Here is a 27,569-nt window from a genome sequence, read left to right on the forward strand (position 1 = left end):
TGGGGCATACTTGTTTATTTTATATTTTTTTGACAATTCATTACAGCCCAAAAATCGACTGTCTCCAGTCATTGTTGCAACGTGCATCAATTGGCGTGAAGATGACACTGCAAAGCAGACGAGCATTGCAAGGCAGCGCACAAGGGGCTATAAGGCGCATTGTTTGAAAGATCACACGGTTCGATGTGTACTCCGTGCTTTAGTGGAGCGTCGTTTTAGCAATGGCCAGACAGCACAGTTGTTCCGAACGCTGCATTCAAGATTGCTGCCGCTAGCAAATCGACTTTGCAGCTCAGAAGTGACAACCGCTTGTGTATATTCGTGATTTAATACGCAGTGAAATAGCCAATACAGCGGCGTGATATATCATACATTGAAATCCCATTGCGGTAGAGTGCTTATTGCATGCGTATTGCATATTGTGTAATACTTGGAATATAACTGTAGTATGTGTACCTTCATGTGAAATGGCGACGTACAGTGGTCACCGTTGTGCTAATAGACTGATGAAGGGTCTTAGATATGCCTCGCATTGAGCGGTATTCACAGGTAACCACCCGAGTTGGGGTGGTTAACTCTGCACTGCAATTTCTGCTGAAGAATACCTTGGATGGTAGGTCTCCATTGATTTTTTTTTTTAGCAGCAGAAACAATAAGCCCACTTCTGATAAGTTGCCAATGAACGTCATCAAGTTGTGAATCAGAGGACCATGTGTCCTGTTACTCAAGCTACAATAATGAAATACAAATGTTCACAAAAAGCGCACAAGCACATGTGAATGCAAACAAAAATAAATAATTCAAACTCGCCTCTTGTGGCTATAATTCTAAAAGTAAATAGTATTTAATGTGCAAATACTTTTAACTCTGTATCACAAACTCGTTCATCTCCCTTTGTTGATATTTTACAAAACGAAAATATACCGTATATCCATGTGCTTCTCATTTATTTTACGTTATTAATGTATTCATGTCACGTGATTAATGTATTAATTTCACCTTTTGTCTGTCAAGGACCCTTCACTCAAAGCATTTTCCCTTTTTTCAACCGAACACCACAATACACAACCCTGAACATTTGGGAGTTAAGATACCAGAAGGCTCAACAACACGCGAACACTTTCCAAGAAACATAAAGCTGCAATTGTAGAACGGTAACAGCAAACCTACGTTCTGCAATCATGCAAAACACAAGCTCTAAAGGCAGCATTCAGCAAATAACGCAAAAGAAAACAAACACAAATAGCTATATATTAAGCTATTTCCTTTAACGTGTTATAATGTATAGTGCAACATATGCAAAAATATATATCATGTTCAACATGCAATGTCCAATGCAAACTTTACAATGCAATAATTGAACAATGTTTCAGTGTTTCCAATTACAGTAACAGCCCATGCAATAGTGCCCCTGCTTAGCTAATTAGGTAGTACTGTACATACGTATTTGATGAACACAGCTTAATGATTATTTAACTGAATAGGGGTTTACTTTGTTGGTATGATTCGCCACTGTTTCCTTCGTTACGTTATCCTGTTATTTTAAATTTCACGACAGTCACAGTGTCCACCGCGCTCTTGCCATCTTACTTTGGTAAGCATGCACATTGCTCTCGCACCAATTACTATGAAAATGATTGTTGCTCGCCTCGTTATAGCGCAGGTCTCCCTGCTGTAGGTGAGGAGTGACGTCTCAATGGGCCCTGCCTGGCTTTTTAAAGTAACGAAATGGATCGATGCACACTATTGGATTTGCGTCAACTTCAGGGGGACAAATCACCTTGGTCGGGAGCAGAGGTTGTAAAATTAGCTATTACCCCACCAGAAATATTACGACGGTCCCTTCGTTTTAAGTACAGATAGTCCCCGAGCTACGCTGGTCCGACTTCCGATCTTTTTGACTTACGATGGGGTCGTCGTAACGCATCTCAAACCTGTATAGTTGTCGTCACTGCCGAGATTGCTCCCGCGACAAACAAAATTATATTAAAAAAACAGAAATTTTAACTTTTTTCAGCTCCTTTCCACCCCAAGTTAATGAGTTCCCACAGACCCCCTGGCGATCAGCGTTAGCTACGTCAATTGAGCTTCGTGATCGTGGGGGACATATTGTGCGGTGTGTGCCCCGTTAAAGCTGCCCTCGCATCTAACTGAACGCAAAGCAAAGTGTTGGCAGTGAGCTGGTGCACACGCAACGGCCGCTGGATGCCGTTAGGCCCCGGACGGGTTGCCCCCTACATGAATGCGCGTGGGGAGGCACGAGCTGCAGCAGAATCAGCCGGGATCTCATCGGGCAGCAACGGCAGCAGCTGCTTGCTGCTGCTGCAGCTCCCCCTGCTCTCCGTGCTACCGCACGAAGCCGGCGTTCCTGGATGACGCGCCACACCACACAAAGCCATTGTCTCAATTAACCCGTGGCACATGATGAGCACCGGGGGTGTGGGGGGGATAGAAGACACACGTGGGGGTCTTCAGTACAATTGAGCATGACAGGACACAGCTAAATATACTGTCGTTCCAACAATTACAAGAAACTAGGAAACAATTTTAAAAATTAAAATCACAGATACTTAGATTGAAATATAACTAGGGGTTTTCTCTATAAAAAGACGAGTTAAGAAAACACATGCAGTGCCCATGTCATCGTATGCATGACAAACATTTTTATATTTTACTCTGAACACTGACACACAGTAGAAAATAATAATTGATATAATCAGCATTTAAGTTGTAGGCCGAAACAAATAAAAACATGGAAAAAGAGGTCAGATCAGTTTTGAGTAGAGAGAGCAAGTGTTAGTATGGCAGCCAAGCCTCTAAGGCAGTGGTTTATAACCTGGAGTGCACCCTGCACCCCTGGGGGTGTGAGATGCCCTTTCTGGGGGTACGAGATGCAGCCAGATTTTTGTAGAAGGTAAATCGTTTAAAAACAAATTAAGCACGGTCACGTAAGTACAACTACTTTGTTTCAACAAACCGATGCATTTACGACCATTATACATTTTGTAACGATTTAGAACCAAAGGGATGCAAGGCTGCAGTAAAGGTTAAAAACGACTGCTCTAAGAAAAGATAAACAATTGAATGCTTGACCCAAATGCTCTCACCCCAACTCATTCAGGTCAAATTTGCAGTGATGACACACAATTTAAATTATGTAGCATACAGCACTTCTGAATTATAATCATCCAGCCTTTAGGTGTGCAGGTGTATGTGGGATAACTATTTCACAGCATCAATTTAAAAAACAAGACATCTTACAGTACAGCAGTTTGTGCATACATCCGTACGTACAGCAAATGTATGCACAATGTACATAATTTGTGGTAACCTGTTCATTGGTGCCAACTTTACATTTTAATGAATCGGCTTAACGCTTTCAGATTACAAACTATACTCTCGTTCACATCGAGGCACTGACCTACCCGCAACTAGTGGCCACCATCGGGGAAAGAAGCAGACTCAGGATCAGAGGCTGTCCAAGTGAACCAGATCACACAAGGAAGGAAAAAATAGGACACACACAGGAGCGAGACAATAACGAGAGAGTGATCTGCATGCACAGTGTGCTGCCAACGCCCTCCGACTGTAACACCGGTCAACTGAAGGCTCCTTAACCTCTCTGTTCTCACATCTCACCACAGCCCACAGGGACTACTGACTATGGGAAGATTTGAGGACTGCTTTATTCCACTGTCTTTACGACACTTGAAAATCATGTTACACGCGATAATCGGCTCTAGCCAAAGGGTTGAATTTCGCAGTCACCCCTAAACACATCCCAGTTGATGATATCATTGCCCAGGTCGACGTAGCCCTTAAGGGTTTGGGACACATCACTGCAGACGTGGCAAGATCGGAAATGGCTGCAATCCTCAAAAACGCTAAGACACCTATTAGCAACATCAGTAAGGATGAGCACTTTGAGCTTTACCAATTAAAAAAGAGAGATGACATCGTCATCCTCTCAGCCGACAAGGGCAATGCCACAGTCATCATGGACATAACAACATACAATAACAAAATTCAGGAAACCTGACTCCCACCACCATCCTTCCCAGAAGAATTCCCTCATCAAAACCATAGAGCTCCTCCTGATGACGATCGCTTGTGTTGTGATCAAAACGTCGTAGTTTATTCTTTAAACCTATCTACGTGAATTTACCGAAAGACCCAAATAATATAATAAGCATACACTTAAGGCACCAACATTTTAAATGTGAAGGTGAAAATATTTTAATGCAATCCACTGCACCTTACTTTTAGTGGTGCACCCTAGCGCAGAAATATTCAGAGCCGACAGCACTTAACCGTCTCAACATATTTGCATTATTTCATGGCTAATAGATCTCAAGGGTGCTGCTCAAGCATCATTAAAAAGGGATTGCTGAAAATGTTAATTAAACATATAAGATGAAAAAACACATATAAAATGTGTTCAATTGGGACCTAATTAGGTGTTATTTTACTTTCAAATAACACGTGTACAACAAAGCTGCAATGTATAAGCAATTCCTAATGTTTATTCAGTTTATACTACATTGGACTAGGAGAGAAGCACTTTATCTATACCGCATTATTGTGGTACATTACAATGTCCAGCCCTTTGCCAATCCACTTCTAGATGAAAGCTTTCCCATACTGTCATGGTTTTTTTTAACCATACTTCACCACACTGGTCAGTGCTGATGGAAGGGAAAGAGGGGGGGGCAGGACTGGCTTAGATATCACTCCAAGTTATCTGTGGCTGTATATGGAACGCAGCCTGCTGGATTTGTAGTGCAGTGTAGTGCTAATCACTGCACCACTGCTCCACCCTAGCAGTTTATATTTGAATATATGAGCAGTACAGTAAAATGCATGTATAATGTCATTCATATATACTAATTATGCATGTAATTATGCGTATAATTATTACAGTATATGCATTATGAGCTCGCTGTTAAAAGCAATTTTTATAAACTTGGGTAATAACGTATACCAGAGAATTGCATTGTTTAAAAAAAATGCACTACATATCAATTCCAGTGTGACAGAGGCGATCTTGTCGAATAGCATCAATAGGCCCCTGGAGTAATGTCAGCATTACGAGCATTGATCAATTTTAATTGCAGCCTTGTATCCGCAATTATGCAAGCTGTTATTACATACTTCAAAACGACTACAGAGAGCAGAGGTTCGTGTAAAATTCTAAATGTCCTCGATATATTTTTTATGGTTTACTTCATCGAATTAAACAAATCCAAATAATATAAAAAATATATAGCTTTCACTTCAAGTGTGCAGTGTGTACACCAATATCAGTGTGACTAAGATTACATTCACGTAGCATACGAGTACAAATTTGACTTCTACGCATCTCTTTAACAAAAACAGAGGCGGTGACGTACTCACAATGGATGCTCGTTCTGCAATATCATGCTTCACATATTCCCGCCATTGCATACGATCACAACAGCCGGAGCTCACCTCGTGGGCACATGTTTTTTTTAATGCAGCCCTCCTGATGTCAGTTCATGCTCAATATTCAAATTTAAGTTGGCAAGCAAAGAGAGTGGCTTGTCGCTTACGATCACCGACAGAGGAGAACGTCGACCCTTGTTGGACACTTATATATTTGCAGCTAGCTTGAGAGTAAAAAGAAACTAAAACAATATTCCCGCAATAAAAGAAAATGCACCTCACCGCCACTAGAATATGGACCACACGTACCTACATTATTTCAGTAATTCAGACAAATTGTGGGTTGCCACATACATCAATCGTCGTGTTATTTTCACCTAATTTGAATCGCTTGCATTGGACATTCTTTACAGTTCGTCCATTTTTAGCGACGTTAAACACAAAGCCAAATTTCTGGAACGACTCTGTAATGGGCAACATCATCAAGTGTCAGATGATAATATGCTTTTGCAATGTAAATTAAATTCCAATGTATCAAAGGTAATCAAGTGTTTCAAATAAGAGTAGCATCCACGCAGGGACAGATTATTAAAGCAGAGCACGCACATCGGCCACATGTTAGTCATTATGCGGCCTCACAATAGTTTCTCCCCACGTGCATGATGCATGATGCATATTGTTCAAGATTGCATGACACAAAGCAACCATAAGCTTATCGCACACTGACCACATGTGCACAATCACACGTCCTCATGCAGAACTCCCAAAATGCACACGACCAACACAAAATGCATGCCAACCGCTTTTTAGCTTCAATTGATGATAAATTGACATATACTAAGGTTCATTATTTATTTTAAAATATTCAGACCATGAATCGCAGTTTCTTGGAGGAACAACCTGTCAATTTCATTTACAAAGAGGTTAGTTATTTCTTACTACAGTTTAACACGGAGGCTTTCGCGATCAAAATTATCCATACGATGTTTTTTATTGGGTTAGATTGCATAACTTTAAATGTTGTGGGTTTACTCTCCAACACACCGGTGTGCTGAACTTGTAACTAATTGGCGTGATCTGTCCACGTGACAAACCTTTACTAATCGGCTGTCGGGTGTTGGCGGGTTTAACGACGCATTCATATTTAAACGATCTAAACCAAAAAAAACTCAATTTTGGATTAATTACGACAGCTGAGTCTTCCGGTTTCAGATGCAACATCGGCAAAGAGGCGTGCACACAAACACACGAGAACAATATACATGTGGATGAGAGTAATTGGTTTCAAGAAAAAGGGAAAAAAAAATTAAGAGCAGGCAATGCATCACGATGTAATGTCGGCTATCTGGAGAGAAAGTGCACACGCAAGCTCGCAGCATGGAAACTACGTGGATTCGTCGAAGGGGATGGAAGAGGAGAGACAATCAGGCATTAAAGCGTAATCTTGAAACCGTGGCGGTCAAAATAAAAAAAACATGGCAATGTTTTCAAAAATAGATGATGGGATTAATTAAGAGATGGTGTGGCATTTGCTCAGGTTGCAAAAACCCATGCAAATGTTAACAGAGGATTTTGAATGAATGCTAATCAAGTACCAATCCATGGGTGGGTTTGTTGAGCCATGCATGCATGAAATAATTATTAGCATGGAAGCCGTTGTTAGTGCAGGTTGATTTACACTTACAATCATATTTGTTTTCAAAATTGCGATATTTTCACGAAGATTGTTACTTATTTATCTATCGTATATGCATGTAAGACTTTTATTCTCTCCATCATAGCAATGCTCAGGAATCATGTCAAATGAATAAATATCTGCTCTCCTCCTCCATATCCCACATATATGACCTGCAAGTCTCCGTTATGCTCTCTATTACTCATCTGCCACACAGTTCGCATATTTTAAATGTCCAAATCTGTTAAATATACAAATTAAAAATGTTCACCAAAATTTTACGTAAAATCAGCCTCTAAAGTAATTACTCACAGATGGCCTTCTGATATTTGATCGAAATAATGTTGGATCGCACAACTTATGACAGATACACACATACGAGATGTGTTAGATTTGATCTATATGCCACGTACAACTAAGCGTACCCTGGCATACAATTGCCATGCAAATCTAAAGCCAAGCCTTGCAGCCAAAGTCAGATCCACCGGGTGTAAGAGCGTTCCCAGCAGTGGCTGCGTAATCAAAGGCAGGCGTTCTGCTGAAGTGAGCAAAGCCTCGTGGCATAAGGGTGAGCAGCCGAGAGGCAGACTCAAGCTGCGAGCTTGCCGTCAAAGTGCACTCACTCACCAGGCAGGGCATCCCACACGCTGTGGCCACTTTCCACCTCAACCACCGTGGAGTTGTTATTGTTGGCGGGGAGGAACAGTCCCCTTACCGTTCTACCGTGCCAGCCTACAAGGCAGGAGGCACACACGACAAGGCGCCGACGTCAGGCTAGGAGGTCCGCCGTGGAAAAGACCACGCAGGCCCAACGCGGTCGCACAACCGCAACGTTCACGAGTCTCCATCACCGGCGTGGCCCAATGCAAGTTACTTTAAAGCCGTCCTCTGCGGCGAAAATGTAACCAGCGCTGTCCGAATCGCTGAACGTTGAGAAGTGAGGAAACGAATTCCGAAAGAGAGAGCGTGACGCTGTCCCAATGCCAGCGGGGGGAACAGCTGGGCACCAGATAAAATGTAACATCAATAGTGTTTATTTGTACATTTTTCAGAGAAATTGCTATTTTGTTGCTGTGAAGCTTTGGAAGCATCTGAAGCATGCAAATTAAACTGAAATAATTTTCAACAACATCATTTATATTGATGAAATAAAAAAGAAACATGCACTTTGCTGAATGGGATTATGCGAGTGAAAGATTGAATGTAAAAATACCTTCTCCAATACCTTCTCCTTCTGCTGCAGAATCACCTTCCTCTAAAAAAACATTTTCCTGTTCAAGGAAGATCATTGTCAGACACTGAGAAAACATAAGTGGTTTGAGTCATTTCAGTACAGCAACTTATACACTTTATGTCGTGTTCACCGAGATAACAACTATAGCATGAAGCAGAATTCATGGCAGCAGTGTTGGTATCCGAAAGATTTGAATGAGACCATGCTCTCGGTAGACTGCTTTCCCACTGGTGACAAGTTACGTCACTCCTTCTTCCAGCCTTGTAGGATGTCACTAGCAAGTTTGCGCACGGAGGCAATCTGCTTGCGTAAAACAATCCAAAACAAATCTGTGAATCACGACGATATAACTCATTGTAACAGAGGAACAAAAAACCCTCTTTTTATTGACAAGGTAAAGCCCACTGAGCCATACAGCTCTGTTTCAGCGGTCAGCTCCGGCGGGATGAGGGTCGTCGCACACTCACCTGTGGCTCGCCGGGCGGCGTGGGTGGCCCCTCGCCCTCGTCGTCTGTCACAACTGGATAGGAGGCCGACAGCGTTGAGAGCGTGTCCGCCGTGAGCCGCGAGCGTTGGCTCAGGGACGACGCTAGCGACATGGCCGAGTGCGGTAGGCTGCTACTGAACTGGTCTGCGCCAGGGGAACAATTTAAACAATTAACATCGTGGAGAGTTTTTGTTTTCGTACCGGGTTTATCTGATCCGCTTAGGAACTCCTCTGGATCGCAATAGAATTAGGAAACACTTCTTAGCGTGATGGAAAAAATCCTACTGCTGTTCGAAAGTACGATGTAAAAAAGTGACAGGCGAAACTGCAATTTACACCCAGCATGTTTCTAGAATTATGGGAATTTAAGTACGAACCTTCTGGTGAGGTGAGCAAAGAAGAGGAAGGTGTTATTGTGCAGGAGGATGGGTCCATGGGTCCGGAAGACACAGTGAGGTTCTCGTGTTCTGGAGTGACTCCACAGTCCTTGTGTAAAGTGGGCGTGGAGAAAGAACACGATGGCTCAAACCACAGTATCGGGCAGAGATACCTTGGAAGCATTTTATAATTCATGCATGACTTACCAATTATTACAGTTGTAGAATGCATCTATGAAAATATTAAGTCAAATTCCACATTCAAATCACACCGCATTGCTCAACTCCACTTATGAATCGATGTTGTTTTAATACCTCTTTTAACAGCCTGGCAAGCACCTACGTTATTGACCGATGGGTATGCTTGCCAAAATAAATTCTGACTAGTAGAAGTGGGGGCAGCACTTATATGAATGAAAGCGGAGAGCACCGTCCAGTCGAAGGCCGCCTCCGGAAAAGCCAGGACCTACAATCTGTAATGCAGTGGTTCCATAGATGTGGGTCGCGTGCCCCTGTAGGCTACGGCATGGATATTGTGCAGGAGAAATTTTGAATATGCGCAGGGAACGTCAGCACCACGCTGCCGTGATAGAACACACTTATACGCAGAATAGCTGGTGAGCAACATCTTTTGTAGGGCCAGTGCAAAGAAATGTTTTGAGGTTTATCAAGCCCTGTCAACTGCTATAGGTACAGGAAGGCGATGGATAGCCTGGCAGTCCGCAGATTATAATAGTCTCAGTAAATGCAATGGAAACGTCGTGAGAATTTTATTGTTTTATTTTTATTATTTTATTATTTCCCTTCTATGTGACTTTGCCGAAAGAACCAAGAATATTATATTGCTTATTGCTGAAGCAAAAACCATCTGTACCACAGATGTCCAGTTTGCAACCACAACCATCAAGCCCAACGCAGGCAAAACCCTCTTTCAGAATGGCATGACGAGGGCACATTTTTGCTTGTCCGCACAAGGGCTTAAACCCAAAAACTTTCATAAGCATTGGGTCAGTGCCTCGAACATCGCTGCCCGCAAGCCATCACCTGACAGACAACATTTCAAAAACCACAATTCCATGACCCAGCTGCAGGTTGTCACATTCAAAGACAACAAACGATGAGTGTAAATCGTGCAAGGTGACCAAGCTAAGGGTGACTACAATTTCACATTTCTGTTGCTGCAATTATTAGAACTGTGTGCCCACCTGCAGGAGCGTGATGTTGCGCAGGGAACACGTGACGGAACGGTGGCAGGACGCCCGCAGGTCCGTCTCCTCGTCTTTCTCATCGTCATCCCTGATGACCGACGAGTCTCGGGACAAGGTCCTACGCACACAGATGAACCTTATTCACCGACCACCACCTGCTCTGTGTTCACGCATCGTAGAGAAAGCTTTAAAGCATCGCCAGGTTTCGAGCAACCCTTTGATCAATGTGGCCAGTTTTCTACGGAGTCCATATCCGCAACGAAACTTAATACGAAAACTGAACTTGCATTGGGTCAACATTTCGAGTTATCGTGACTCCATCGTACGATCGGACACACAGATGGACAGAGGTAATGCATGAACACTTTCAACCTTGCACGTAGTACCGTTCCTCCCTGTACTCTTTACAAGACGTATTTTTTTCTCTCTGCTCTCACTTTGGGGTGAGCTTCTTGCGCGTGCTGTCACGGCTGCCGGAGCGGGAGAGGGAGCCGGCAGGAGACACGGGCAGGCTGGAAGGCAGGGAGGACGACGAGGGCAGGCTCGGGAAGTTGCCCTCGTGTGCCACGGGCGGGGGACCCGCCGGCATGGATAGCGAGAGCGGCCCGTTGAGAGCTTCGAGCAGCGACATCACCTCGTAGCCCATGTGCACCTGCTCGCAGCTCTGTGAAGAACAGGCAAGGGGAAAAAAAAACTATAAAAAATCAACGATAATCCATGTCTATTTTCCCGGGTAAGGCCCACTGAGCTTTGTAGCAATTTTTTTCAGAAGCGACCTGGCGATCTCAAATAATAGCTCAACAACAAAGGGAATTATCATCACGTGGAAATGTATAGCGGGCAAATAATCTAAACGCGTGATGTTGAGTCTAAATGTGGAGGGAAAAACCGGGGCACCCGGAGAAAAATCTTCGCGACCACGGGGAGAGAGACACGCAAACTCCAAATATACAGCAGACGTCAGCGTCGGGTTTGAACCCACGACCTGCTGTATACCCGACAAGGTAGTTAAGATCACGCAAACTCCTCAACCAGATTAAGGCTTTAAATTAATTGCATCCCTTATATATCACAGGGTCTATGAAAACATGCTAGCTTCCCAAAAAAGATTTAGAAAAAAACTAAAAAGGAAATTAGAGGAAAATTTAATAATACAGTGAACATTTTTAAATGCCGATACGCATGACATGTGAGGACTGTTATAATGGTGTAACCTTAAATGTGTGGCGGATATACATTTTACATTTTACCCCGTGTATACAAAAAAGCGTTTGCTCGTCACATCGATGAGCTTTTTGAATGCCAGGTTGATTCACTGTTCGCTCGTAAGCAAATACACGTTGTCAGCAGTTGCAGTCATCGAAAGCCAATGGCGTTCTAATTCGTCCGGATGTTTGCGTCGCACCGTGCGCTCGTCGTTGTCGGACGACTGCGAGGCCAGCACGGGGCTGTAGCTGACCGCTGCGACAGAGCACGACTTCCTGCGCATAGCCCTGATCTGCAGCAGCGCGCGGAACGCTGCAAAGATGAAAAGAGAGGAAGAATATAATCATGCTTACAGGTGCATTCTGCAACGCCTTCCATACATGCGTTTTTTTAACTAAAGGGCTCTTTTAGTTTTGGTAGCGGTTGTAGCTAGAAATAGAAGACAAAAATACACGTGCACTAAAATGCGGACAGGTCAAGAACCAATTTCAAATACACGACCAATATTTATAAGGCACTTTGAAGCATATGTTGTATGGCGATTGAAATTATAATAAGCGATTCAATAGTTAACATGAACTCGGTAAAACGTTGCATTCCCAGGACGCAGACTGATGGAAGGAGTGGGAGTAAGCCAACGGGCCACGTTTGTGGTGACAGCAGTGCCATCGCCTTACGCTGACGGCACGTGTGCCGTACGGTGACGGCACGCTATGCCTCATCTTGACGGCATACTATGCCTTATGGTGATGGCACGCTATGCCGTATCTTGACGGCATACTATGCCTTACGGTGGCGGCATGTGCCGTACGGTGACGGCATGCTGTGCCTTATCTTGACGGCATACTATGCCTTATGGTGACGGAACGCGTGCCTCACTGTGACGGCATGCTATGCCTTATGTTGATGGCACGCATTCCTTACGGTGACAGCACGCTGTGCCTCACTGTGACGGCATACTATGCCTTATGGTGACGGAACGCGCGCCTCACTGTGACGGCATGCTATCCCTTATGGTGACGGAACGTGCGCCTCACTGTGACAGCATGCTATGCCTTACGCAGCCGGCAGATGGGGCAATTGTTAGCCTGGTATCGCAGAGTGTCGGCACATGCGCTGCAAAGGCAGAGGTGGCGGCACGGCAGGATGAGCGTGTCCCGGATGTCCGACAGGCACACGACACACTCCGTGCTGTTGTCGCTGATGTCATCTTCACACGTCTAGAGAGGAAACAACCACGATGCACAAGCGAAGATGCCGAGAACGTCAAACAGGGCCTGGACCTAGGGGTCGGCAACCAAAAAAGAACGAGACAATTATTTTTCGAATTTGGTGCAAAACTCAATATTTCAATAGCCGCATGTGAATACAACATAGGTTACGTCACAAACGAGCCGGTAAAGAGCAGCATGCAGCTCCGGAGCCGCACGTTGCCAAGCCCTATCCCAGACTATTAGCAAGCCCACTGGAGCTATACAGTTTTAAATCTAAATTGAAAAGATTTTCTTTAGAACTGATTTTTACTTTTAGTTTGTTGTCCTTCCTCGCGCACCTCTGGTTAGCACGGTTGGCTACCTACGGTACGTACAACATAAATACCTACATCCAGACTAGTTGTCCACGAAACAAATAGATTCATACCACGCCTGTATTCCCAAATCTCTCGTTTGCATTATCCATGCAAAGATTCACCGATTAATATATTTTTTTACACTCACGATGCATGCATAAAATTGTACGTGCAATAATTAATATTCTTGTTATTTTCGGTAAAGTCACGTAGATAGAAAATACAAATACATTTTAATTAAAAATAAGATTTAAAATAAAAGCAAAAAACCCACGACGTTTCGATCACAACACAAGCGGTCTTCATCATTTCTATCTACGTGACTTTACCGAAAGAACCAAGAATATGAATTCCTGCAGTCACGAAAGTTTTAAGTCAAAATTGTACAAGCAAGAATTTGTTATTGCACGGTTTATGCAAATTATATGACGATAATATTACATTTGTATATGTAGACTAATGTAATGAATGAGTCATTACAAACGAAGAAGAACGGGAGAAAATACAAATGAGATTAAAAAAGAAACAATTTTTTAATTGAATCTTGACCCCCCAATTATGACTATTCATCAAACCACTTATGTAACAATTAAGTAAACTACATAACACAGCATAGTTCAATTCCTTTACCAATACAGCATTTCACTGTACTTAAATGTACAATATTAAAACACTCCTTTAACATGTTTTATTTCAACATACCTTACTTTTCAATACACTTCTTGTACTCTTAAAGGATGTGACCATTTAAGAAAATGCTGACATGCGATCACTTGGGTTGACAATGCTTTGTTTTTCACTGTGGACACTACTGCTGCATTTTTGTGAAAATTTTTGAAGAGATCATCTTATGTACTTGAGAGATTAAAGTGTTCACACTCACATATTAACGAAATGTTATAAAAATGCAAATTTCACTGTTGTAATCGTAGCGCAATTTTCGTCGGCAAGCATACATCAACTTCACGAGTACATCGATCATAATAATGAACGACTTTACCTTAAGCTCTTGCACACTCCCCTTGTTTTCAATGCCGTAGATTTCCTGCAGCAAGTAGCTCACTCCATCCACCTTGTTTCCAAATTCAAAACATCACCACGAGCGAGTCAATGGACGTAGCAAAAAAAGCACGGGCGTTTTGCAAGACAGCGTGCAGCAATTGTTTGGAATCAGTGCTCTGCCACTGTATGTTCAATGGCAATCGAGAACAATTCGGTGGTTATTTTACTCACCACTTGTTTCTGCTTGAGCGGCTTTACAAAGAAGCTTCCATCCGTGTGCTGCAGGGAGCGGCAAAGAGCCATCAACACTGCGGTAGCAACGTAATACTCGGGAGCCGTTTAGTCTCCAGAGCACACTGTCGAGTGCAAAGCGTATGCGTGATTTTCACCTTTTATCACTGCTAACCCTACATAACACACGAGCATAATATGACTTTGAGACCCCCCGCCACCTACACATTCCACAAGGAGTGACTAATCCCATATCTGCATTTCCCATCAATATGCTTAATTCCGGTGTTGATATGTAAACTCCTTTGTCAAGGCACTCTCCTCCCCCCGACCAAGCTTAAATGTACGCTGCCAAGCTTGGCGGTGTTCATTGGGACGCTGACGTTCCGACAGCTCTGTTTCTTCACATGAGGACGGCTGCTTGTGTTGTGGCCGAAACGTCGTGATAATTTTTATTTTATTACGTTTTATTTTTTATCATTTTATTATTTCCCTTCTACGTGACTTTACCGAAAGAACCAAGAAGAAGTTTTCACCTTGTCAAATGTAGCGAGTAGCACGTGGGAATGCCCGATGTACTCTGGCCATACAGACAAAACATCACACAACAAAGAAGCTAAAAACATTGCACTTGCAACTTGTGCCCATAATCCCAAAAATGCGCTGACATTGAGCAAAGCAGATCGCTAAATGCCTCTTGTCAACCATGACATTTCTAAACGTCATGGGCGTGCATTTCCCCAGCCACCCAATGTTTTGGCAAGGTGTGAGTTGCTTGCTGTGACACGCTGTCTTCAGCACCGTGCAACAGAAACTTGCGCAACTGTGAAATACGCACTCAAAATCACATTCCTCAGGTTACAATTTGGCAAAAACACTATGTTCAATAATAGGGTGGGGGGAAACGTGTTAAGTAATTAATATATTTATGTCATCATATACATATCGACTAATTACAATAAATTGCGCTTCTATACACGAGCAGCGAGGATTGTCACAGGCCTCGGCCTTGTACCGTTGTCTCTGAAATATTGTAATGGACAAATAAAACATGCTTATTATAAAAGCCTCTCCAAACCGTCACTATCCCTCACAGTTCATTGTACCTACCATATGTGTGCATGTATGCTGAACTTCTTTCGCACCGTACGTAGCCAACCGTGCTAATCGGAAGTGCGCATTAATTGATTTAATTCCTCCATCTCCAAGGTCATTATATTCATGAATACAAATCGGATTGCATTGCATATCATAAAGATCGTTTTCTTTTACATCAAAACATGTCTGCAACCGTGTCTAAAACCTCCTTATTTTTTTCTTTCATAAACACCGAATGTATACGTGCTTTTGCACTAGGCTGCCTAACTGCACATGTACGTATGTGTAAGTACACAACAACTGCCTTCTGCAATAACAGGTCGGTAAATGTTGACTGCTTATAATGAGTTACTTTACTAACCTTGCTTTAGTGCGCACGCAGTACAGAACTGGTACAACGTGTCACTAAACATACCCTTTTTGGCACTGCCTACAAACTACAAGTTAAATACGATGACCACAAAATGTGAAAAGTGTAAGAGACCAGACATCTCTTTATCCCAAGGGCATGTTTTATGAAGGGGTTGATATTGCAGAGGCAGACATCTAACAATCACCAAGTTTTTCTAATTAGTTGACAGTGTATATATCCAGAGACACGGTCTCATGTTGCCTCAACAAAATAGTTGCCTCCGTTGGCTTCGCTGACCATTCCTCGGGACTGTGCCCCATCATACTCCAACAGAGCAACACAAATGAGTGTCACATGTTACGCTGTGCCAATTTATCTCAACTGCAGGTTTGGATGCGAGTCAGTATTTAACACAGCGATTAAATACTGGACAATGTGGATATAGTTTCTCTACCTAAAATTGTAGCTGCCTATGTAGCTACCTCCCAGAGACTACAACATAAATGCCTGGGTGCTATATTAAATGTGTGAAATTAAGGACAATTCTTATTGTAAATAATGGTCATTATTTGTATCATAAAACAACAATTTGGCTCACATTACACTGCCACTTCAGCCATGCGTATTACACGTATGCTACAATAAATTATCATAAGTGTTGCAGACAAACCCTCCAATATGTACGCGAGACACATACTGCTACCAACTCGAAATATCCTATTCGCAATCATAAAAAAAGATATGATTCCAAGAAGCCCATGGGTAACCATTTGTAACAACCACGACCTTACCTTCCCCCTCCGTCACAACCGCATGGATCACCATGGGGTAAACATCACGCTCCAAGTCAAAGGTCAGCTGAAATGTACAGTAAGAGAATATGTTAAGGGCTGAAAATCATGCTCACCAAAAGGAAAGCTCATGCTAAATCCAGAGATGGGGAATAGAAAGACAAATATTCCCAAGGCACGTTCCAGAATGATTGAAATTCATGGGACAGAACAAGAAATGGAACATCAATTAATAACAAAAAAAATTGGTTTTAAAAATTGGCTGGAATATTATAAATGATTATATTTTTTGCTCAATTCTTTTTTTTGGAATGTACAAACATAAATTGTAAGCATTCAAAACATGTTTGATGACATCGCCTCCTGTGTTTACCATAGGTAGCAATGACATCTGTTCCTGTAGTTGCAGACATCAGTGTGTAGCACATGCTGCATAGCGTGCACCAACTTTAGGCATGTCGTGAGCACAAGGGCGCACAATATGGCAATGTTTTCAAGTCGATCTATGCGTGATTATTTTTGTAAAACTAATTAAAAACGTGTGGTTAACTCACAAATCATATTCAGCCAACAACATTTTTATTTAACTAAATTTAGTAATGCAGGTAGGTTCCGTTCTGTTTTGTTCCAATCATAGTATATAATTTTTAAAAAGTTTTGCTGGCTGGCTGGGCTGGACAGACATGCACGTTGCTAGTTATTCCCAAAAAAAGTCAAAGAAAGATTCTCAAATGTTATATAAACTAAAAACTGCGGAACTAAAGACAATTTTAAATTTTGTTTTGAAGCTTTCGTGACTACAGGAATCCATCTTTGGTTCTTTCGGTAAAGTCACGTAGGTAGAAAAATAAAACAAAATAAAAAATAATATATCACAAAGTTTCGATCGCAACACAAGCGGTCATCCTCAGGCGGAAAAAATAATCCAGCAGTGGAACTGCTGGTTCAGCAGTTATTTTAATTTTGTTTTATTTTTCTACCTACGTGACTTTACCGAAAGAACCAAAAAGTATAATTATTTATTTTCCAAGGCCCACATATTTACCCTCAGATCCAAAACGAACTGAACCAGAAATTAATGCAACAAAACCAAATGTAACTTTAACTTCTGAAACAAGAATGAAACAAAGTGTTTGTCTGTCAATCATTACCTCTCCCCGGTTGAATCAACCCCACGCCCTAATCTGGATTTCAGTGTCCCTTGGGTGCATGACTACTTGCAGCCTCGAAAACACCTATGTAAAAATGTCACTTGATTCACAACATGCCCAACAAATGACACTCTCATCATATCATTAACAAATGCTACTATGATGACGTGTACAAGATGAAAACCTTGTCAAGTTATATGGGGTAGTTGGGTTTATTGGGTTTACTTGTGCAATGTTTGCACATGCCTGGCCACTCTAGACTTTCCTGGGATGTTTGGCCAAGTGCCATTTGGCACTTACCCATGTTTTCCCTTTTTCCCTAACACGAGAATCATACTCACGGGACTGTGAGACCCTGCTTTTGAGTTGGGATAAATCAGTCGGATCCATTACCTCCCAAGTGTAAAAGTCTTAAGTTTGCTTATATGCAACCAGCCTTGACCACAGCAGGGGACAAAACGGGGAGGTCTGGCGAATACAAACGCATGATTATCTGGAGCAGCGTGGCGTGCTCTCCTCCGCATTAAGGTGTATGGATTCTGCTTCTCATGTGGGTAAGATGTAAAGCAACAATGATTAACCTCTTCTGGGTTCCACTCAGAGGGGTCAATGACATGTGATGTCTGGGAGAAGAGTTGGCTCACTCCTCCCTTGCAGAGAACCGTCTCTGATTGACGCAGGTGATGCTTTGCCGTATACCTGAAAGCAAAAGTGAGAGGAGAGATTCTAGATTTGAAGTTTTCGTGACTGCAAGGATCCATACTCTTTGGTTCTTCCGGTAAAGTCCCTGGCTCCTCCCCCCCTCTTACCCTATATAATCGCTTGTCACTAACAGCTCTCTTTGCCCACTACAGTAATTTTGTTTTTTGCTGTGGTTGTCCCACCTGATGATGGAAGCTTGTGTTACTTCCGAAACGTCGTTATTTAATTTAGTTATTTCTATTTTATTCTTTATTTTTATTCTTATTTTTTGTTTTTTGTTTTCACCTACGTGACTTTACCGAAAGAACCAAAGAGTATGAGAGGAGAGAAATTAACCGAGATAGAAAGCCATAATGCTTGAAGGCATTATATACAGGTGCAGAAAAATAGATAACTAGCAATCATGGACAACCCCGCACCACCAAAGCGGAAATGTAGCCCGTATATTTTTTATGCTTTAATATAAAAATCACTCAATTGCTGTGGCTTACTATGAATTGTACAGAAGATTTGTTTTCTCCAAATTATTAATGAATACTATGAATACAAATACAGAGTATCAAATTAATCATATTCATATTTTAAGCAATTGCATTCAAGTATAAATAACAATGTGTAGTAATAATTTTAAGAAGGAAAAAGTATACGTATGCTCAATTCAACTTGAAGAACACTGATAATTTTAACAATAATAAAATTGTGGTTATGGAAATGTGTGAATATTTCTAATGACCATGAGAATATCTCACATGATAATGCCATTGTGAAATTCCTCTGTAGCTTGGTAATAGATGGTAATGGCCACCTGCACATCCGAGTCAAACACAAACTCTACGTTGTAGCTGAATTTGGATTTTAAAGAATCGCCATCAGGAGTTTCTGCTTCATCTGTAATCCTGGGAGATGAAAACAAAAACATGTTTAATTGCTATTTACACACATTCATTGCAAAACCACAGCTCCAGATAAAAACTATATGTCCGACAATTTTACCCAAACGAATTTCCATACAATAACAGTTTAAGAAAAGAAAATCCACGTGGCGTTACATTATGCTTTAATTTTCAGACAAAGGGCTTTATTTGAGATGGGACATCTCTGTGGTTACCGGGCTCCCAATAGCAACCTCTCTCTTGGTTGCCATGCCAACTTACTTGCAGTGCCTCCCTCTCTATGATGAAAACATATCCTTGACAGTGTACGGTGTGTGCAATGCCAAAAAGAGAACCCTGTATTTTATAAGTCGTGCATTGGTACAACAATACTATGCTGACTGCAAATGTAAATAGTGCTAAGGCAAAAATCCAAACACTGCAGCAAAGATTGGCTCAAAGCCAAGACTTGCACACATCACTCACTGCTGAAAAGGTTGAACATTCTGTTCTCGTATGCATTACATGAATCTGAGCTGTGGATACCTGGAACAAGCCACATTTGCATTTCTCCCACAACCACAAAAAAATGTTCGGCACACAGTGCTGCCGATTTAACGAAGCAGGAAGCAGCTAAGCATAGCCGACAACCTTGAAACAGCTTAGAACATATCCTGGAGCTGGATTACAACACCCAACGTCAAGACTGGCTTTAAGGATTACAAAGTGCAATGCGCAGCTTCAGAATTAGCCTTTTGATGCAATGATGCAGGATCGCAGGGAATGATGCGAAGAAGGCAATTTTATACACTTTACTGCACCGCATATAAAAAAGGTTAATGTATTTTATAATGATTTATCATAACCCTTTAACGACTTAATGTAGCCAGGAGCTTGTATTCTCCCGAGTCTCCTCTTTATTACTATATGTTATTTGAATGAACTCTCACGTGAATTATGATGAAAATAACTGCTACAAAAAATATTTTGAATTATCATGTAAATTACTGTACTTCCTTTACTTAACTATTTCAACTGCAGTCATCATTACGTATGACCTAAAACAGCATTAATCTGCTTGCATGTCAGGTGCAATGTGCAGTAACCAAGCAAATAAATATATTTGGAACATTTGGTTATGATGCATACAAAACTGCATTGCAATATTTTGTTTTCGAGGTAAAAACCAGCAAGTTGTCACTGTGCAACCCAGCATGCAGCAGTTACTGACTGCCCTGTTTGTAAATGGTGCTGCAGCAGCAGATGCCTGTCCTGTTCTTCTGCTATGGACAGACTTACCTGACGAGACGTAGCGAATCTTTCCTGATGTTTACGAGGCTGCGTATAGTCTTGACGGGCTCATGGGGTGGAGGTGCAGGGTAAGGAAACTGGAAAATAAAAATATTCAATTGACGGCCCAAATATTATTAAACATGTTTACGCCTCAGCAGGAATTCAAAGTGTATTTTACAATATGTGACTTCATAACATCTGAAATGTTATACTTATCAATATTAACATACACAATCCGTCATGATTTTTCAATGCATTTGAGTTAACAGCATTTACAGAAGATATATTTTTTTCAAATGAAATCTGGTCCCGTTCAGGCATTGCTTTTCTTTGTTTTGTTTATTTGCGTCTGGTTTCTGGCTGCGCGAGACAGACCCTGTAACTGAAAAATGTTCATGGGAGTCAGTTGTCACCTCACCCTTCTCCCAAGTAATCACTACCAAAACAACGCTCGTGCAAATAAGTACACCCTGGCATCAGAAGAACACTCCCTTCAACATCTTTGTAAGATTTAACAAAAATGCCAACAGCTTGGATCACAGAACTCATGCAAAATGTGGCATTACAATGTCATATCGGCATTATAAAAACATTGAACACGTTCAGTAAACGTCAGTGATGTCTAAACACATGTCTAGACATTTATACTGCCCTGTAAAGTACTGTATATGGGTGTACAGTATATTTTACTGTAATAAATGTTATTTAAAGTGCTGTAAATACGATAGAGTGGTTTCAGTGGTAGGGCACCAAATGATGAACCTGGAGTCAATTCCCAGCCATGGCTAAGAATAATGACGAGTGATATCCGAACCAGGCCAGGGCCCCCCCTTCACCAACCACCACTGACCGGTGTGGTGAAATATACTGGGAGTCCAAAAACCCTCATCCCAGTGACACATATATATATCATGGCTCCCAGTCCACAACAGCTCTTGTTCCATCAGCCATAGCACTGGTTGGGAAGGTGGACAGAGGGTGCTAGAACTGGATATGATAAAGTGACCATCTTCTGAATTTAACTCTGGCTATAAACGATACATGGAATCTGTCTGGCAAACCAAACCTTGTTGAACTGAGACTGATTGGAGAGACGTAAAGTCGGAGGTGAGGAAAAAAGAGAGCCTACCCCATTTAAATAGTGGTAACCTTTTTCCTATGACTGAGAGAGAGTTGTTGGTCATAATGAGTGTGACCCTTAGTCCCTCTGGGAATGAAACACTGAATGATACGATTGACAAATACTTCAGCTAATGTTGCCCAGATAACATGACATTCGAACCAGACAATTACAATGTATGCCCCAACAAATTGCTGCCTCAACAATACGTAGAAGTAGACCAAATGTAGGGATACATTGAAATTTCCAAATTAGGGAAAACACATCTTACAATGGGTGAACCTCAATGCCAAGGTAAAAGGTACGGAGACGGTCGGATGAATGATAACATTTGACGAAGGAGTGAAGAACGACAGAGGAGGACATCTCTTAACAGCTCACTTGCCAGCTGCAACCACCAAAGGCCATATAAGAGGGCGCTTCACACAACTTTACCGATGCAAACAGTAAGTCAGCAACACAGACAGTTGATACAAAATGGCTTCAAAGTGGAAACTATTTTCCTTTAGAGTTCATATAAAACATGCCAAATATGTTGAACGAATAGAAAACAATGACATTGTTATGAGTATTGTGTACTGTCTTATGAATGCCTCTGTGTGCTCCAGACCGAAGCAGAACTGTAACAGCTGTTACGCAGCAGGAAGTAAGATGAGAGTACTTTGTCGAGGCTGATACATTATTTAAATGTCAAAGGAAGTACTGAATTATTTAGAGCTATCATGTCTTTCAAGAGGATCCAGTGCACTGAGTAAATGTTCTTAATACATTTAAATACATTACACAAATTATCTATTCTATATCTTGTGATTATATATAACATGTAGTAAAATATCTATAAATTTTATATCCCATCATCATGCATGGATGTTGTACAGTAAACAGTTTTGTTAAACGTGCTACACGGTGAATAGAGTATACTGCATGGCATACATATACACACATAATGAATGTCGTGCACATAGATTGCATGTGACAATCCTTGGGAGCAATGGACAAAGTTGAAAACCTGTTACCCCCAGGTGATGTGACCATTGATAATGAGAGGTAAATACAGCAGAGCTTACCGGTACTGGCCTGTTTCCCAGGAAGTTGAGATCTGTATTTTCTCCAAACAAATAACCTTCAGGAGTGCTTGTCTCAAACTTCTCTCCACCCATTATGAAATGGCTTGCAAAATAATTGCCTACGTGAGAACAAAGCACAGCATGTGGCATTGATCGACATGATGAGTCTTGAAGTGAGTCCTTTATTCAGGCCGGAAATACCTCTCCTGGTGCACCGTGGCGATTCACGTGTTAGCTGGGGCTTGTAAATGATATACCACTGTTGTGGTTTAATATTCAGTCTGTTTATGGAGCCTTTTAAATAAAAAATATTTGGCATCAGATGTTAGGTTTTCCATTATTAAAGGTAAAGCCAATTAACCAACTTCCATTTACTTTCAGAAATATACAGCTCAGTACTGTACGTATTAATTGGCTCATGATAGCACTCACATCACACAACATCAAATACGGTTTGATCGGCTACATTTTTTTTTCAGAATATAATAACCTTCTATCACACAGCATTGATTACTTTTTCACGAGAAAATATTAGGCATATTTTGTCCCAAGCTACCACAGTTACAGTCAATATGCTTAGTATAAGCAAGTATAAGCAAACCCCAAAAATCCTGTGTTATGGATAAGCACAGCATTTGTGTATACTATATATAGAACCTTGGCCGACCTTTTTACCATGTTTTACGTGTCAACAGTAAATACTGTGGTAATCACAGCACTGTATTACCAATACATTGCATAAAACCTTGACAATACATACAAAAAATGTGACACTCAACCAAATATACATCACAGCACACAGTGTGAAATTAATTGCGTGCAGACGCACACTCGATACATTCTGCACTGGTTTATTTTCTTATTTTAGTGTCCTAAAGGTAACAGAATGCCCCGTAACCTACCTTAGTTAATCTGAGACCACGTATCAAAAGGCAATGTGTTACCAACACTGATAATGAGGAATACAATACACCATTAGCAACGGTTGAACCTGCCAAACGCTGAAGAGTGGCTGTGAGCTCCAATGACCGAGTGAATAAGCCAACCAACATTACGTACACGGCGGAGAATTACCGGTTGTGTTTTTGTGCAGGCTTTCAGAGTGCTCATATGACATGGAGACGCATTACCCCTGCCATGACGTTCACTCAAAAGTGTACCAGTAGTGAATAAGCACCGCGGAGCGTACACTACAGAACACGCATGGAGCCCTGCATAGGAATGCCCATTGACCACACATAGAGAATAGTGCATTGTAACAATTAGTGTGCACTTTAGTTGAAGAACACTGAACGGTGGTCAGTAATCATGGAGACAATTGTTGTGACGACGTTTTCGTGTGGGTGATGGTGAAAAGTGGTGATGGTGATGAAGGTTACAGTATAGTCATGAGAATGATGAGTGATGAATTATTATGATTTTCATGGTGGCAGGGACAGTGGTGATGCTGTTATAATAGTTGTGGTTATATTTGTATAATTGTAGAGCACTTAAATTTGTTGTGATTATACTGTACTTGTGATTATTGTGTAGTTGTTGTGATGCTTATAGTTGTGATTTGTGTAGATGATGATGATGTTATAATTATAATTGTCGTGGTGATGATGTTGGTCATGATGCTGGTGATTGCTCTGTAGTGATGTTGATCATTGGCGTGATGTCCGCACTCTTCGGATGATGACCATGACGAGAGTTATCATGGTTACAATTGGCGTGATGATGATTTTGGTCATTATGCATATTATCATTATCGCTGTCGATGATTACATATAGGTGTGGTGATCGTAATAACTAGTTTCCGTGGTGACGATATCGCTAATGATCACAATTATAGTGCTGTTCATCAATGCCACGATGTTGTTAGCACTCTTGAGATAATGAATATCGTTATCATCCTGATGATTATAGTCATGAAGTTGGTAGCGATGGTGATTCGTGGTGTTCATCACTGTCAACCTGTCAACCCCTTATCAGTGCCCTACCCTATTATAGACCAATTCAGACCTCATTGGTCACCCCGTGCCCTTATAAATCTCAACGTTCATCCTACAAAGTGGCATCACAAGGAAGAAACACAGACAGACAGTGTTTTGTTGTTGTCCGTATTGAACTAAATGCCCCTGTACAAGAATAAGCTTCACATCAACAAGGAAGAACGCGGGGCTAAACCGTACGGGTTGACAGCTATGTAATGTTCACATGCACTCTGTAGTGGATAATAACGATTACATCGCTGCAGTCACATAAATAACGAAGAATCACCCGTCTTTGGTGGGTATCTGTAGACAGCGTTGGCTTGGATGTCGAGCTCCTCCACGCCTGCGTGTTGCCGGCTCGTCAGGGCGCCCATGGCCCCGGCTCCCCCGAACCTCCACGGCCGGGCCGCTCAGGCAAGAGCCTAGGCTTCACCAGAGCCAGCGGCCTGCTTCGGGGTCCCGTTATCGCTTGAGGCGCTTAGAAGACTAACAAAACACACACACGACATACAAATAATGTCGCTAACAACACTGCTACTAGTACCACCGATAAGGTGTTTTACTGATGTTGCCGTGGCTAGTGTGTAATTGACGCTGTTGTAATGTTATCGTGAGAATGAAGATTTACTGACAGACGCGTCTGACGGTGGGCGCTTGACGCAAGACAAATTATAATAATAATTATGAATATGCACAATACGCACAGTGTTGATATTCAATCAAAATCGTGAATCTAAAAGTGGTTTATCGTTATAATGTGATACTGCTGTAAATGTGAGTACGGTAGTGAGATGAACACGGTTGGTGTAAGGTTAAAGTCCTCTGCTGTTATCAAGTTGACTTCACTGCGAATATATAAAAGTACGGCGACATCGACTACTGTAGCTTATATATTTTTTGAATAATAATCACGAAATAAAAGTAGTTACTGCGCATGCACACAACAGTAACGAAACTGCTCTACATTATTGGACTACAGTATACAGTATATTAGTTATAAATATTAAATACATGCAGACAGCCAGGTAAATGTTGAGCTAAAGTCAAAAACTAAATACAAACAAAACACATTCATGTCATAATGTACAATTAGAACGAATCAATAATGTACCTTTCAATAGATTATCACAGTACTGTACATTAAAAATTACAAATATTTTTCTTGTAAAAATTAACCGTCAAATACAAAATAATGTAAACGCCTAATTTACGCTACGTAGAGTGATTGTATTTTAAGTGATACTTTAATGGATCAAAACACGCGAAGGATGCGAAGGACGGCTCCGTGAACACGAAGACGACGACGACGATGGCAGCAGCAGCAGCATTGGCCGTCGCTCCATCACCGCGTGGCGTGGGGCCCTCCGTGACCTCTGTGACCCCGTCCAGGGGGGAGGTGGGGGAGCGAGGCCGTCCGATGTCCCAGGTGGGCACGGGGATGGCCGGTGGCTTTAAGCGGCATCATCATGATGATGATGATGAGGTTTAGAGATCGACACCGACACCGACACCTCTGCTAGCAAATCGCGCGACAGTGACAGACGGCTGCCTTGATCCAGCAGTGAATTGACCGTGGCTGATGGTGGTGGTCATGATGATGGAGATGATGAATTCTTTGGTACTCTCATAAAAAAAAAATACAGACGGCAATTGAAGGAATTTAAACCCCCTTACTTGGAACCGTTTCGTCACCTGTCTCAGCTGAGTAGGGTCCCGTTGCTGTAAGCCCTTGCCCGGCTGCCGCATTCACTGGCGTGTGGCCGCTTCGTATTTTGCATGTGCATGTGCCGGTGCATGCGTCCCTCAACGTCTTTGCGTAACCGCAGTCGCGTATTTGATTTCGGTGGCCGACCGCGAGCCAAATCCTCCACATCCACACCTCGCACACACCTCCACACCGCCTTCAAGCTGGGCGAACCCGTGTGGGCCAACGCGGTATTACAACTTTGATATGTCACACACCACCCCCCACACACATAACTTGCAAGGCATTTAAAGTGATGTCGCTCAAACATACCCTGTCAACCCACACGATTTCAGGCCGTGTTCTTGGACAGGGACATTTCGTTTTCAGGTCCATATGGCGTACAACCGTTTCAATACGGGCAAAAAAAACACCAATAATTTTTGTCTTCCATAATAGAGGTTTTTTTGGGGAGGTTAGATCGAGTAAATATAAATGTGTCGTTAAACCCGTCACCACCCGACGGCCAATGAGTAAGGTTTGTCACGTAAACAAAACATGCTAATTCGTTACTAGTACAGCACACCGGTACAGCACAACGGTGTGTTGGAGAGCAAATCCACAACATAATTTTTTGTCTATCTGCTTGTGTGTCTCCCTTGTGATGGGACTTTGTAGGATGAACGTTGAGATGTTTAAGGGGCACGGGGTGACCAGTAAGATCTGAATTGGTCTGTAATAAGTTGGGCACTGATAAGGGGTTGACAGGTACGCTCAAGCCTGGGGGTATCATCCAATACTTTATGAAATAAATTGATTATTATTCCACCGACCATGGGTTCGCTTAACTCAGTCTGACCGGGTAACACGAAATCAGTTTGGGATTATCGATTACGCTACTGATCATCGGTCTGATTCCTAATTATCAGACAATATGAAAAGTTGTGATTGTATTATGATCCATTTCAGGTTATCGGTTATATTACTCGTACGGGATTGCACGAAAGTAGTGGATATTTTTTTTAAGTAATCGATTATTAAACTGGTTATCGGATTTATTACCTGATTTA

At 41.9% G+C, this 27,569-nt stretch overlaps 1 protein-coding gene across 7 annotated transcripts; it reads right to left on the bottom strand.

Annotated features, from left to right (window-relative positions):
- LOC144722601 (E3 ubiquitin ligase RNF157-like) lies at positions 1–26,716 on the bottom strand. Of its 7 annotated transcripts, none has more exons than XM_078600858.1 (19): positions 26,490–26,716; positions 25,102–25,301; positions 22,840–22,958; positions 20,659–20,747; positions 19,237–19,383; positions 18,367–18,484; positions 16,635–16,701; positions 14,930–14,973; positions 14,394–14,441; positions 14,161–14,232; positions 12,651–12,810; positions 11,790–11,902; positions 10,822–11,048; positions 10,382–10,502; positions 9,177–9,285; positions 8,780–8,943; positions 8,292–8,349; positions 7,706–7,810; positions 1–2,368 (listed from the first exon to the last, which is right to left on the bottom strand). In XM_078600858.1, exons 2-19 carry the CDS (start codon positions 25,187–25,189, stop codon positions 2,235–2,237), a joined length of 1,983 nt encoding a protein of 660 aa, XP_078456984.1. In that variant the 5' UTR covers positions 25,190–25,301; positions 26,490–26,716; the 3' UTR covers positions 1–2,234. The 7 variants fall into 7 exon arrangements, with proteins under 7 accessions (XP_078456984.1, XP_078456960.1, XP_078456975.1 ...); XM_078600834.1 differs by having other exon boundaries at positions 26,508–26,715; XM_078600849.1 differs by lacking the exon at positions 26,490–26,716 and adding an exon at positions 26,059–26,441.
- Between the last annotated feature and the right edge of the window lie 853 nt (positions 26,717–27,569).

This window comes from Lampetra planeri, chromosome 1, assembly GCF_965212315.1.
Source record: "Lampetra planeri chromosome 1, kcLamPlan1.2.h2, whole genome shotgun sequence".
NCBI lineage: Eukaryota > Metazoa > Chordata > Hyperoartia > Petromyzontiformes > Petromyzontidae > Lampetra > Lampetra planeri.

Coding starts and splice junctions, on each gene's coding strand:
- LOC144722601 (XM_078600858.1), bottom strand. CDS start 25,189: ATGGGCGCCCTGACGAGCCGGCAACACGCAGGCGTGGAGGAGCTCGAC. Junction 12,811..14,160: donor GGAGTGTGCAAGAGCTTAAG/GTAAAGTCGTTC, acceptor TTTCCTCTCTAG/ACGTGTGAAGATGACATCAG. Junction 11,903..12,650: donor TTGCCCCATCTGCCGGCTGC/GTAAGGCATAGC, acceptor TCATCTTTGCAG/CGTTCCGCGCGCTGCTGCAG.